At 51.7% G+C, this 14,803-nt stretch overlaps 1 protein-coding gene across 8 annotated transcripts in view; it reads left to right on the top strand.

The window, feature by feature from the left end:
- Window positions 1–7,371, top strand: part of SUGP2 (SURP and G-patch domain containing 2) — a 29,327-nt gene extending 21,956 nt beyond the window's left edge. For 6 of the 8 annotated variants that reach the window (XM_027548353.1, XM_027548356.1, XM_027548358.1 and 3 more), the window contains exons 8-10: window positions 888–949; window positions 3,769–3,905; window positions 4,529–7,371. In XM_027548353.1, coding sequence (XP_027404154.1) covers window positions 888–949; window positions 3,769–3,905; window positions 4,529–4,649 — 320 coding nt within the window. In that variant the 3' untranslated portion in view covers window positions 4,650–7,371. The remainder of the gene's footprint in view (window positions 1–887; window positions 950–3,768; window positions 3,906–4,528) is intronic. The other 2 variants (XM_027548359.1, XM_027548360.1) reach the window with 1 other exon arrangement.
- Window positions 7,372–14,803: the final 7,432 nt, after the last annotated feature.

The raw sequence follows: 14,803 nt of genomic DNA, 5'->3' as shown, positions 1-14,803 counted from the left end.
TTGATGAGATAGTACCAGACCTGCTAGTCTCTCTTTTGTCAAATATAATAATAATAATAATAATATGATCTAGTGCTCTGTATGGAGAAGGAGATGGCACCCCACTCCAGTACTCTTGCCTGGAAAATCCCATGGACGAAGGAGCCTGGTGCGCTGCAGTCCATGGAGTCGGGAAGAGTCAGACACAACTGAGCAACTTCACTTTCACTTTTCACTTTCATGGATTGAGAAGGAAATGGCAACCCACTCCAGTGTTCTTGCTTGGAGAATCCCAGGGACGGGGGAGCCTGGTGGGCTGCCGTCTATGGGGTCGCAGAGAGTCGGACACGACTGAAGCAACTTAGCAGCAGCAGCAGCAGTGGTGCCTAGAAGGTCCCATGGGCGGAGGAGCCTGGTGGGCTGCAGTCCATGGGGTCGCACAGAGTCGGACACGACTGAAGTGACTTAGCAGCAGCAGCAGCAACAGCAGCAGTGCTCTGTATAAGAAGTGTGATTGTTTTTACTGGAAAGTTCTGTGTGGACTTTAGTTCTTTATCTGTGGAACACTTGCAGAGACATGAAGAGGGCGCAGTGTCACAAATCAGTTATTTGTTGAAGCAAAATGCCTTCCTCCAGTCATGGAAAGCAGTGCATATGTTGGGTCCGTCATCATAAACGTGGCAGTCACACTTTCGGAGACTCTCCCACAGCAAGGCAGCACTCAGCTGAGCTTCTGTGTTCGTTTCTGTGCTCTGTGGCCAATTGGCTGGCCCCGCAGTACAGCTCCTAGTCTCCTCTGTCGGCAGAAGGGCTGTTAGCCAAAGCTGCAGCATGCTTGTCTTCTAAGTGTCAGTAATCTGGGGAAAGGACCTGTGTATTTGTATATATACATTTCTTTTGTCTTCCAGTTCACGAACCAGTTCGAATTGCCTATGACAGGCCTCGGGGTCGCCCCGTGTCCAAGAAGAAGGTGAGCACGGCTGAGAGTCCTCAAGTGTGACATAGAGCTTGCCCTAGTTCTCAAGGGTACAGGCTGCAGGCTGTACTCACTCTGCAGGCCAAGTGTCAACATGCAAAGAACAACATAGAGCCTTATCTCTCTTAAAACTGTTCAGCATTGCCCAGAGCACAGGATGGAGTAATTAGTCTGTTTAAGGGATGGGTAAGGCCTGATGTGTGCAGTGGATCGGCGAGATGAGCAAGATGACGTCTCAGCCATTGAGAGCTTCAGATTTAGTAGACTATAATTGTGGTTAAAAGAATGCGCTGCTTTGCTGGTAAGCTGAGCATGTGTGCGCACGCGTGTGCATGTGTGAGCGTGTGTGTGTACGCGCATGCGTGTGCAAATGTTCATTAATGAACCGGCACCAACCCCCTGGGCTCTCTCTTCCATCTGCCCACCCAGAGGCAGCCGTGAACAGGGCTGTCAGCAGCAGAAATGTGCAGAACTGAGCATGGTGGGTGAGGAAGGAGCAAGGTGGGAGGCCTGATAGAAGCCCCAGGGCAGACGCAGGTCAGCAGCGAGCCCTTTGTGCCTAGCGCGGAGCGGTGGGGGTGGGGCGCTGAGGCAGTGGAGGTGGCGGCAGCCAGGTCACGTGGGGTCTGTAGGTGGGTGTCAGCACTGTGCCCCTTCTTTGGGAGAGGCGTCAGGGGGCCACACCACAGTGGGGATTTGGGTAGAAGACATGGCCGTTATAACTACTGTGTGGAAAGCAGCCTGTGGGCTAGCGGACCAGGCAGAGCTGAGGCCCAGGCAGGGTGAAGTGGAGTTGGTGGGACTTACTGATGGACTGGATGTGGACCAGAGAAAGCCAAGAAGAGTCCAGGGTGACTCTGGGGTTGTCGGCCTGGACAGTTAAGGGAACAGGGCTGCTGTTGACTGAAATGGGGCGCCCCTCTGGGGGGTGGGTCATTGGAAGGAGACGAGAGCGAACCTCAGGCAGGTGAGGCTGGCCCACGTCACCTGGGACACGTGGGGACATCACAGGTCCTAGCAGTCCAGGAGGTGTCTCTGCAGGCGTCCAGGGGTGAGGAGAGCCCGTGTGGTGGCTCAGACTGTTGTGAGTGCATCTCGCCAGTCTCAGCAGACAGACGAAGCGTCAGTGTGACCTCAGTTACAGCTGGGAGCAGGAACCTTCCTGTGCCCGAAGCGTGTGTTTTTAACAGGTGTGTTGGGTTTTAAGCTGAGCCAGCACCCAAGTACCCGTCTGGTGAGGCACAGCCTGGTGAGAAGGCAGCCGTTTCAGGCTCAGCCTGGCCATCTAATCTTGGCATGAGGTTCTGTTTGTACATCTGTAAAGTGGGACAGTTGCATCTACCTTGCAGGTAGGAGATCCGCAAGGATTAAAGGAAATGGTGTTAACCAGTGTGCAGCCAGCTGGTACCCTGCCACCGTGGGTCTCTCTGTGGTGTGACTGCTGACAGGGCGGAGGTCTCCTCGTAGCTCTTCATGTACTCTGCAGCCTGGCCTCGGGTGCATGGCTCTGCTCTAGCCCCCAGGAGACCGGGCAGGCTGATTCTTAGACACAGTTGAAAACTCACCAAGACGTGTCCAGCTGAGTGGACCCCTGTTCCTCTTGTTGCTTCCACTTTCACAGCTTTCCTGAAGCGGGGTGCAAGCCTGCCCCTGGGGGACCTGTGGCCAAGCTTTCCTGCCCCTTCCCCACCCTTTTCCCACCCACACTGGAACCCTCCCTGCTGTTCCTCGCTGCCTTGATCCAGACAAAGGAACCTTCTCCCTGGGAGCGCATGAGCCCCCTCTCAGTCTCCCAGGCCATAAATGGATTAAAGAAACAGGCTCAGGCGGCAGGAACTGGGAGCCCTTAGCTGCCCAGGCTTTGCAGCACATGAATATTCATGAGTGAATGGAAATCCCTGTTGCTCACACCGGGCAGGTTGTCTCCTCCACAGGCCTCTGGGCCTTTTCATTCGTCTTTCCACAGCCTGCTCTGGAGCCCAGATCTCTGCCAGGGCTTCTTACTTCTCCACCCACAAGGTCATTCCCAGTCCCCATCCTTCCCAGCTGCACCCACTCAGCGAGGTCTGCTCTGTGCTAGACATGGACCTCAGAGTCCAGGTAGAACCTCATCCCTGTCCTTGGGGAGCACTCAGAGCCCCAGACCTGGGAAGGACCAGACACAAACGTAGGTTTGGTAAGTAATGCCTGAGGGCTGCCCAGGAAGCTTCCAGAATGGAGTCACTGTCCAGCGTTTTGAAAGCTCACAGAAATGAATGAAACGATGAGAGAGGAGTGGACGTTGAATAGAGAGGACCTTTTGAGACAGTTTTTCTGTACAGCCTTTCTGCATTCCTGTCTGGTCCCCTTCTGCCTTAGCCCTGCTTCCTCTCTGACTCTGGCACTCCGGGGGCCTTCCTGCCTCAAGGCCTGTTCCACCCAGCCTGGGATATGCCCCTGATCATCACTTGGCCACTTTCTTTATTCAGGTCTCCACTCTGGGATCTTCCTAGTCAAAACTTTTGGGCAGAACCCCTACCATCCCCTCACAAAGTTTAGTTCACAGTCTCAACACTGCAACAAGAGCGGTCACTGCGAAGCCTGAGAGACTGGTTCAGTTCTCTGGGGACACCTCAAGCTGTGACCTCCAACCTTTACAAATATCAGCCCACCCAGGGAGTGTTGCCAGGACTGTGACTTGATCTTGCGCATCTAGGGGCATCGAAGGGGCATTAGGGGTGTTGGTGCTGGACCGTGTCCAGGTGCAGCCCAGGGCAGGCTCCTGATCAGGTGCGTTGCTGCCCCTCACGTACCGCACTCTTCTCTCTCCTCAGAAACCCAAGGATTTTGATTTTGCCCAGCAGAAGCTGACCGACAAGAACCTGGGGTTCCAGATGCTACAGAAGATGGGCTGGAAGGAGGGCCACGGCCTGGGCTCCTGTGGGAAGGGCATCAGGGAGCCGGTCAGCGTGTACGCGGCAGGCGTCGGGGGCCGGGGGGCGGGCAGCTGTGCCCGGGGAGACAGGCTCTCTGGGGGATTCTGGCCCTAAGTCCTTTGACCGGCACCCCTTGATTTCCCTGGCGTTGAACGTGGCTTCTGGCAGGTCGTGTCCCTGTGCAGGTGTTCACACAGTTTCTGGCTGCATTTGCATAGACTTGGTCCCTGGCATTTGGCCATGTTCATTATTATCAAAAAAGCCGAGTGGTAATTCTGGGTGGTTATGCTAACAGCCACTTCCCTTTTCTGGGAACCCACACTCCGATTAGCCAGGAGAGAGCACGGCCCACAGTTTAGGAAGCCCCACTAACATGCAGCAAGCATTTCCTTTAAAAGTGAGCTTAGCACCTGCTGGGGAGGCTTTCGGCTGTAATAAGGGGCTGGCTTCTGAGCACGCTTCTCAGAAGGTCCACAGGCCTGCACAGGTGAGTGTCCCTTGTCCCCACCGTGAGCTGTGTCTCTGTTTCCTCTTTCCCTTGCTGTCACCCATGTGTGTCCCTCATACCGCGTGCCCCTCTGGCGGCTCGGGCTGTGTCCGTGCCCTGGTGGTCAGGCCGCGGGCTCAGGTGTGGCTAACTGTCCGTTTTGCTCCTCAGGGGAAGCGCGTCGGAAGGGGAGGGGCTGGGTGCCGACGGGCAGGAGCACAAAGAAGACACGTTTGACGTGTTCCGTCAGAGGATGATGCAGATGTACAGACACAGACGGGCCAGCAAATAGGTATGTGTGTGAGCCAGTGGGGGCTCTCTGCCTGAGCTGACGTGCCAGGACGTAGAACACAAACACCAAAGTGTCACTCCCCCAAAATCATAAAACTCTGAGGGAAACACTCGGGATGTTTGGCTGTGGGTGCGTCCCGCCTCTCACCTTCCAGGTGTGGCTGAAGGAGCGAGCCCCACGCTCACCCTGCACGCTGCCTGCAGCCTGTGGTGGGCCTGAGCGCCGGGCCGTCCTGTGGAAATAAGCTGCCTCGGGAGTGGCCTTGTGTCCTGCACGTGTAAGGGTGACCTCGAAGCTGGCACCGCAGAGGACGCCACTCGTCCCTCGTCTCGATTTGAGGGTCTTCCAGCCCTTTTCCTTCCCAAGGGCCTTTGGCCTATAAATATCCTTATCTTTCTTCCCTCCTTTTAGTTGTCTTCCCCACCCATAATTTCCAACTCAGTTTTGAACAAAATCGTTCTCTCCCTGAATAGATGAAAACCATTGGTGAGAAAGATAAGGCTTGAAGCAGCAATTACTCTTAAAACACCACCTCTGTCCCGGATCAGCCCTGGAGCCAGTGCCCAAGTAGGTTTGGTGTGTACATGGAAAGCAAACATCTCTGCAGTTTCTGGTGTGGAGGTGCCACCCCCTGGCTTTTCTTTTTCTTAAAAAACAAAAACAAAGACCCAACTTCCAGCCTGCTTTTGCCTTTCGCCCTTCTTCCAAATGCTTCTGGCAGCAGGTCTTCTGCAGGTCTCTGCTGGCTCCACTCAGAAGGTGGGGTTGCCCTTGCAAGCACCAGCGCCCTGCGAGCGCTCAGGAACCAGCTGCTGTCGGGTTTCCTGTCCCAGGACACACTGCTCTCGAAGAGCAGACTTGATCCCGAGACAGTCACGGATTGTGTCTTCTCAAATTCAAGTAGGGAATATGAATCAGGAATAATGAAGCCTGCGCTCTAGTACCACAGCCTGTCGGTCTGAGTGCTGAAGCTCTTTTACACAAGTGGATTCGATGAACACGTTGTTTATGGAGTCTCAACTCGTAAATGCATCCCTAGAGACCTAATGAAATTTCTCCAATGTATTCAGCAGCTAAATTCATTGGGGAGTAACCATTACACTAACGAAACTTTCCCCAAATTTATATTCTCTTTAAAATCCACAAAGCAAACTAGTTTTTTTTTTTAAAACCACATACGGAGTGTCTCCTTTGCAGGAAGGGTAGGAGGTGTAAACTCTTCAAGATTTCGTTTTTTGCGTGTGTGGCAGTGTAAAGAATTGTTTTATTAGGGCCTTTGTGCAGAACAGAAAGGATCCTCTTGGGGTGGGATCTGCAGCTGTTTGCTATTTTGAGACGTAAGATGCTGCCCCTTCCAGCTTCTCACACGCTGCCTCTTGCAGCTACGTGTGGAATTCTCAGGCTGTGGGGATCTCTCAACCCTTCATCAGAAGGCAGCAGTGTCGAAGTTTTAAATATGTGTCAAAAGCTGAAAAATGAGATCCTGCTGATACTGTGAGTGTGGGGGACAGAGCAGTAAATTACCCCATCAGCCACTTTTATTGGCAGTTACGAAATGCTCATTTTCTCAGATCCTCAGCTCTCCTGGGCTGTATAGCCCAGCCTCCTCTGGATCTCTGTCTGCCCGCACTCACTGGCACAGCATCGCGTTCCCCGCTGATGGTGCCTTTCTTCATGTCACGGGTAGTCCCTGAGCTCTGCTTGCTTCCGCTCACTTCTGTTGTTTTGGCAGGTATTTATGGGTGGACATGTTGGAGGTTCTTCAGCAGAGTTGAAATAGCCTGGTGGTGTGGTTTGGGGGAACCACAACCTGGGGGAATCACTTCGTTTCTTTTTTAATCCTTCCAGCAGCCTTCCATGTTGGCTGTGGGTCAGGCAGAGTGATGGAACTCTGAGACCTGGGCCTGGCTCCCCATGGCCTGTCGCAGAGCATGCGCGCCCAGTGCGCGCCCAGAGTGAGGTGTGCACCCCCAGCATGGGTTCTCGCTCTTCAAGCATAGCTTTGACCAGCATATTCACTTTGTCCTAGTATGCTCATTCTTAGCTTTCTGCTTTTATTTATAAATAAAATAGGAATTCCTAGGATTCGAGCCCTATTCAATCCACAGCCTCTTGCCACTCCTGGGGGTGTCCTGCTTTGGCTGACAATGAGCCTTTGGCAAACGTCAAAGGGAACACCTACTTCTTGAGCCTGGAAAGTCCCGTAAACACTCAGGTGACATTTCTGTGGAGATGGCATTGAGGCAGTCAAGGCGTTGTGGGGGCCAGGGAGGAGCATGGCGGCGCGTCCTGTGCCGTCCGTCGGCCGGGGTCCAGCACACTGGCCCTCCGAGCCTGCCCTTGCTCTCTCCGGCAGAGGCCACTCTGCAGGAAGCATGCATGCGAGCAAGCGTGACGTGCAGCTGCGTAGCCTTGTCAAAGTCACAGTGTCTTTTCTGTCATTCTAGTTCCAGGGCCTCTTCCGTGAGGACGACAGGCATCCGGAAAGTGCTAACTCGCCACTTTGGGTGCTTACTGTCTCTGCCTCGTTTCCATCACTGGAAATCATATAGAGAATTTTAGCTTTTTGGTCCTTGGTAAAACCTAGAAGACATTTGTGATGTTACAAAATGGAAGTTTTGGGGGTTTGGGGTTGTTTTTTCTTTTCTTTTTTTTTTTAATCTAAGAAGTTGTGGATGTTGTTAATCATTTAGCAGTTGAAATAAATGTAGAGAAAACCCAATTTTCCATGGTCTCCATTGATGCATTTTTCAGTCATACTGGCTGGGGACCATGTGGTGGATGTGGTGGGGCCTACGTGGAGAAAGATTGTAAAATTGTTGCCTCTCAGGCATGTGCTCCGCCAGCCGGGGCCTCTCTTGACTGCCCCGCTGCAGCTGGAGGGCCTGGTAAATCACGAGGAAAGCCTGAAGGGTGCCAGAGAGCAGGCAGTGATCAGGGCCAAGCACAGTGGCTGGGTCCACCGTATTTTTTGTGGAGAACGAGGGGCGGGTTGCTGGGTACAGAAATCTGCCTTTGAGAGTGTGCCGGGATATGGGAGCTCTACTACCCACAGTTCACCTGCCCACCTCACAGCCTTCCCAGGGTTGGGATTCGAGCTGCCAGAGTTAGAGCAAGGCCCACTCAGGCTTCGCCCTGACTTCGGAGCCGGCCTGTGGAATATCTTCAGAGCTGTTGCTGTTCCCATATGCGGCCCTGTCTGTCTGCCTGCCCCACCAGCAGCCCCTTGGCCCTTCTGGTGAGGACACAGGCAGGCAAGCCTGGCGCCTGCAGGACCTGTGGGGACCTCCACCTGAGCACAGCCTGATGGGCAGCAGCCTGCTTGTGCCCAGGGTAGCAGACAGCCCAGGAAGGTTTGGGGGGCTTTGTTAGCAAGTTAGGGGTGGAGGAGCCAAGGCCCCTTAGGAAGCTGGGGTGGGAGCAGCTTTCTAAGCTGAACCGCCTAGGACAGTGAACCGCTGCTCTCACTGTCCCAGAGGACACCCAGGAGTGACGGGCCCACATGATCGTGATGGGGGGGCTTGTCAGCCAGGAAGCCCCACGTGTGCTGTCGTCCTCGCCAGAGCCCTGGAGGCGGTGTCTGCCCACGAGAAGACAGATCCTACAAGGGCCCCACCCACTCTCCTCCTCCCTCTTGGGAGACCCCCTTCCCAGCTCCTTTCACTGCGCGGGGCTGGGGAACGTTACCTGCACAAAGGCACGCAGAGCGAGGTTCTCCGCCCAGGAGAACTCAGGACGGTCTTCGCCTCAGGCCTATTTCCCCTCTGCGATTTGGGAAGGATTTCTTTCAGTTTGGAAGGTAAAATTTCCTCTGCTACCTTGTCATTTAGGGCTGATTGGAACCTGAACATACCATTACCAGTGTGGATGGGCTCTCCCCACCCCTTCCTCCCCCCTCATCCTCCCCTCTCCTGGGAAGCCTTTGGACCAGGACCTTGAGAAAGGCGGGGTGCTGCTGGAGAAGCTCTAGTCTATGGACCTATGTAACGTACATGTAATACATGAAAGCATACACGTCCAGGCAACATGAGTATTTTCTTTGTCAAAGACTTTAAAATGCAAAACCCAGATAGATGCAGAACAAAGCACAGAGGTTTTCCCTCTTTCTCACTCCCATGTAAAAGTAACAAAAATTCAAGACTCACCATGCATGCTACCTTGCTCCGTGGAAGAAAAGCTATGACCAACCTAGATCAGATCAGATCAGTCGCTCAGTCGTGTCTGACTTTGCGACCCCATGAAGCGCAGCACGCCAGGCCTCCCTGTCCATCACCAACTCCCGGAGTTCACTGAGACTCACATCCATCGAATCAGTGATGCCATCCAGCCATCTCATCCTCTGTCATCCTCTTCTCCTCCTGCTCTCAATCCCTCCCAGCATCAGAGTCTTCCAATGAGTCAACTCTTTGTGTGAGGTGGCCAGAGTACTGGAGTTTCAGCTTTAGCATCATTCCTTCCAAAGAAATCCCAGGGCTGATCTCCTTCAGAATGGACTGGTTGGATCTCCTTGCAGTCCAAGGGACTCTCAAGAGTCTTCTCCAACACCACAGTTCAAAAGCATCAATTCTTCGGCACTCAGCCTTCTTGACAGTCCAACTTTCACATCCATACATGACCACAGGAAAAACCATAGCCTTGACTAGACAAACCTTTGTTGGCAAAGTAATGTCTCTGCTTTTGAATATGCTATCTAGGTTGGTCATAACTTTCCTTCCAAGGAGTAAGCGTCTTTTAATTTCATGGCTGCAGTCACCATCTGCAGTGATTTTGGAGCCCCCCAAAATAAAGTCTGACACTGTTTCCACTGTTTCCCCATCTATTTGCCATGAAGTGATGGGACCAGATGCCATGATCTTAGTTTTCTGAATGTTGAGCTTTAAGCCAACTTTTTCACTCTCCACTTTCATCAAGAGGCTTTTGAGTTCCTCTTCACTTTCTGCCATAAGGGTGGTGTCATCTGCATATCTGAGGTTATTGATATTTCTCCCGGCAATCTTGATTCCAGCTTGTGTTTCTTCCAGTCCAGCGTTTCTCATGATGTACTCTGTATATAAGTTAAATAAATAGGGTGACAATATACAGCCTTGACGAACTCCTTTTCCTATTTGGAACCAGTCTGTTGTTCCATGTCCAGTTCTAACTGTTGCTTCCTGACCTGCATACAAATTTCTCAAGAGGCAGATTAGGTGGTCTGGTATTCCCATCTCTTGCAGAATTTTCCACAATTTATTGTGATCCACAGAATCAAAGGCTTTGGCGTAGTCAATAAAGCAGAAATAGATGTTTTTCTGGAACTCTCTTGCTTTTTCCATGATCCAGCGGATGTTGGCAATTTGATCTCTGGTTCCTCTGCCTTTTCTAAAACCAGCTTGAACATCAGGAAGTTCACGGTTCACATATTGCTGAAGCCTGGCTTGGAGAATTTTGAGCATTACTTTACTAGCGTGTGAGATGCAGCTTATTAAATAACTTTGCCAACAAAGGTCCATCTAGTCAAAGCTATGGTTTTTCCTATAGTCATGTATGGATGTAGGAGTTGGACTATAAAGAAAGCTGAGCGCTGAAGAATTGATGCTTTGGAACTACTGCGTTGGAGAAGACTCTTGAGAGTCCCTTGGACTGCAAAGAGATCCAACCAGTCCATTCTGAAGGAGATCAGTCCTGGGTGTTCATTGGAAGGACTGATGCTGAAACTGAAACTCCAATACTTTGGCTACCTGATGCAAAGAACTGACTCAGAAAAGACCCTGATGCTGGGAAAGATTGAAGGCGGGAGGATAAGGGGACGCCAGAGGATGAGATGGTTGGATGGCTTCACTGACTCAGTGGTTGTGAGTCTGAGCAAGCTCTGGGAGTTGGTGATGGACAGGGATACCTGGTATGCCGCAGTCCATGGGGTCACAAAGAGTCGGACACAACTGAGCAACTGAACTGAACTGCCTGCTACCTAGAGACTTGCTTCCTCATGGTCTAAACAGTCTTTCCACATGAGTATAATTTTCAAGTACTGTTTGTGAATAAGTAATGCCTAGCTAAGGTCAAAATGTACAGAATTGTGTTCCATGGGAAAATAATTTTCCATAACCCAAGGCACCCAGGCCTCAGATCCCTTTGTGTAGATGATTTTATATATGGGCATGTTTTAGACAGAACCCTTCTTAAAAATGCAAATTATACTTCACGTTCTATTCTGCCTTCTGCGTTTTTTCACTTAAATTTCAAAACATTTAAGTGTATATATGTCTTCGACTGGTCTTCTCAGGTGGGTGCTAGTGGTTAAGAACCACCTGCCAATGCAGGAAACATAAGAGACACGGGTTCTATCCCTGGGTCAGGAAGAGCAGGCAGCAACATTTTGAGCCAGTCCTTGAGACTTACAGCTGAGCCCTGGGGTCAAGTATTGTCTTCTGCTTCTGGATGTCAAGTGTGAGGGAGACTCCTAAACTACCCCATTGCCCACCTTAAGAATCCCATGGACAGAGGAGCCTGGTGGGCTAGTCCATAGGGTTGTAAAGAGTCAGATATGACTAAGCACACACACATGCACACGGATAGCCTTGGACTATCATTTATCTCACAAGTTCCCCACCCATAGCCACATGGGTTGTGCAGAAACTTTGGCCTGACATCACAGATTACCTTTGTGGATAAAGCTCTAGAAGTAGCATTTCTGGAGCCCTCCCTGAGGTCTCTCCACCTCACTGCCTCCCTCCACAGTGTTCCCATGTCACCCGACTTTGGGGGCAACCCTGGGGGTGCCCTTGTTTCCCCAGCTGTGTCTGCCTTGCCAGAGCGTAGAAGGGCTGTAGATCCTGAAAGTGCTCCACTGCAAACCAGAGCCTGTGACCCTGACCCCTCTGGACCATGTCCTTGCTCTGTACTCAGGACCCAGGCCCAGGTGGCACCCCTCTTGGCTTCCCCCGGGTTCCTTTAACCCCATCACCCCCTCCACCTTATGACCTGTGTGGAGTAAGCACAGCTGTAGCCGATGGTTCCCAGAGTGGCCATCGACCGGGATAGGGGACCCTGCCTCTCCAGGCCTTGACTCCCCCGCTCTACACCTTCTCAAGTGTCATCGTGAGGGCTGAGGATGCACCAGCTGGGAGTGAGGGAGACGGGAAAGGGAGCCTGCCACAGCAGGCGGTGGGACTCTATACCTCCACTCCTCCAGTGAAATGGGATAGCTAATTTGCAGGGGAATCCAGGCCCACTTCTGGAGAGGGACTGGTATGGTTACTGACCCTTCCTTACCCCATCCTGTTGGGCCTCACTTTCCCCACCTGTGAAGCAGGCACTGACTGTGATGATCCCAACCCCCTTCAGAGTGCCCTCCTCACCCCTCTCCATGGGCAGAGCCACACCCCCAAAGCTGCTCCCCTTCCTAGGCTGAGGCCTAGGGTCCAGCCCCTAGGAGAGGAGTAAATTGTCAAACTCCCACGTGTTTGGGGCACAGGTTCTATTGGAGGGGATGACCGGGGTGACTTTCTTTTGCTGGGGCTGGAGCCAAACTCCTGCTCAGCTGGAAGATTCTGCCAACTGTCCTGTACCTTTTGTACAGATGGGGAAACTGAGGCCCAGGAAGGGGAAGAGCCCAGGCCCAGGCTGCACAGGGAGCACTTCACAGTCTCCGTGCCTGCTCAAGCCTCAGTTTCCCCATCTGGGGGAATGTAGCAGGCAGCAACATTTTGAGCCAGTCCTTGAGACTTACAGCTGAGCCCTGGGGTCAAGTATTGTCTTCTGCTTCTGGATGTCAAGTGTGAGGGAGACTCCTAAACTACCCCGCTGGCCATCAGTTGGGGGTGACTCTCCACCCTGCCCTGAGGCCCCACTCTGCCTGCAGGATCTCTATTCAACCTTCAAGGCCCACAGCCCATGTCTCCTCCTCCAGGCAGCCCTCCCTGCTCTGCCCAACAGAGGCCCAACTTCCCCTCTGGCTTCCCCAAGTCCGTCCCTCAAACCCTTGGCTTGGGGCGTTCAATTCCCACTCTGTCTCACCCAGGTTGAGAGCTCCTTCACCCAGACCTTCTTGTCTTAAACCCCCAGCACTGAATGAGTGTTTCATGAAAAGACAATGAGCACAGTGTCTAAAGGGGACCCACTTTGGGGTGGGACATGCAGACCCAAGTCCTAAACTGGGGCCATGACAGTGGGTGACCTTGAGCAAGCTCCATGACCTCTAGGACTCCATCTCCTTCATCCATAACATCGGATGATGAAGTATAACTTCAGGGAGGCTGAAACATACCACTAATTGAAAAGCCACTTTTCTCCAGTATTTTACAGTGCCATTTTAATTATTTACTTTTAATTTTTGGCCACACCACACAGCTTGCAGGATCTTTGTTCCCCAACCAGGGATCGAACCTGGGCCCCTGGGCAATGAAAGCGCTGAGTTTAGGGAAATAGAGATACAAGCTCAGAATACATAATGCATCATCAAAGACAAATTCTGGAAAACTCCACATCCACCTGTCAACAGGGGTTCCCTGGGAAGTGGGCTGAGCTGTGGGTGGAGTTTCCTCTATTTATCTCTTTGTGGTTTGAAATGTTTGCTTATATGATTTTAGAGTGACAGAAATTTATGGTCTAGGAAAACGTGGATGATGAACTAAGCCTTGGCTTTGCTTTCAGAGTCAAAGGAGATCACAGGTGTCGACTTCGGAGCCTATACCCCCGACTATGTGCTGTAACCAATCTCCTTCCAGTGGTCTCCCTGGACTGTAATCTTCACATCCAGCAGGAGCTGGCCCATTTCCCAGTGGAGAAGCTGAGGTCTGGAGTCTGACTCCAGACTCACACTAAACACCAGGATTTCCAGTTGGTCTCACTGTTGCCAAAATCTTGGCTCTTGTCCACCAATGCTAAACAGAAATACGGAGACAGAATTTGGAGGAAATAGAAAAGAGTAGCTTTATTGTTTTTGCCAGGCAAAAACGAAACACAGCAGGCTAGTGCCTCAAGGACTGTGCCCCTTTCTTGGGAAGAGGGAGAGGTTTTATATCCTCTTGAAGGGCTTGCTTTTTTTTTTTTTTTCTTTTGCAGAGTTTCAAAATGAACACAGCTAGCATTAGGCAGCCCAGCTGGGTCCGGTGTCCCTGAAGTTATCAGCCCCTGACCTTTCTGAAATGCAGAACACTACAAGGGAGAGTAGGGGGAAAAGAATGCCATGTGCAGATTATAATCTATATGGAGTCAGAGAGTAATTAGCTTTGTAAAGGACAAGTCCAGCTACAAGTGTTTGTTGGTAGTAACAGTTAAGAACAACCAAGATTGTTTAACTCTTGCAGGCCTGTTTGGCTGTTCACTGATTTCTGTTTTTGCTACAACAAATTCCCCCATTAGTTTATTCCCTCCAGATCAATGCAGGAAGGAAAATAGGCATTGTTTCTTGTCTGGCTAAAGGCAAAACTTCAGTTTTGCTCCATTTGACAAACATCAGTTTCCTGGTCCAGGGGCCTCATCTACCTCCTTCTTCAGCTGCTTTCTTCAGAACCCCAGGAGGGGGACCTCACGAGCTGAGCTGAGCTTGATTTTTCTCCAGAGACTCGTCTGTTTGGCCTTGTGGGAGCACCATCTCCCAGTTTCTGGAGTTCCTGGTCCAAGTGTGAGATCTGAGGCTTCAGCTTCAAGATCTCAGTGTCTACTTCTTGATAACTTGCTTTTGCCCAGAGGCAGCTCAGAGCAAAGCAGAACTTGAGGGTTTGAATCCTCAGTCCTAATATGTCCTCCCTGTGCTGTGTGACCTAGGGTGAGTGATTCACCTCTCTGAGCCTTATTGTCCTCATCTATAAAACAGGAGAAGGGACGGAGGAGCCTGGTAGGCTGCAGTCCATGGGGTCGCTAAGAGTCGACACGACTGAGCGACTTCACTTTGACTTTTCACTTTCATGCATTGGAGAAGGAAATGGCAACCCACTCCAGTGTTCTTGCCTGGAGAATCCCAGGGATGGGGGAGCCTGATGGGCTGCCATCTATGGGGTCACACAGAGTCGGACACGACTGAAGTGACTTAGCAGCAGCAGCAGTAACATCTAATCCCAGGCTTCTGAGAATTCAGCACCAGCATGCTTCAAAGCTCACAAATATTCACTGTACTGTTCCCATTGTTCTGTGAGGCTGGAAGCCTGTCACTGAGGGTCCTTGTTGGCCTTCTC

Source organism: Bos indicus x Bos taurus, chromosome 7 (genome assembly GCF_003369695.1).
Source record: "Bos indicus x Bos taurus breed Angus x Brahman F1 hybrid chromosome 7, Bos_hybrid_MaternalHap_v2.0, whole genome shotgun sequence".
NCBI classification, from domain to species: domain Eukaryota; kingdom Metazoa; phylum Chordata; class Mammalia; order Artiodactyla; family Bovidae; genus Bos; species Bos indicus x Bos taurus.
This window is presented reverse-complemented; position numbering and strand designations above follow the sequence as displayed.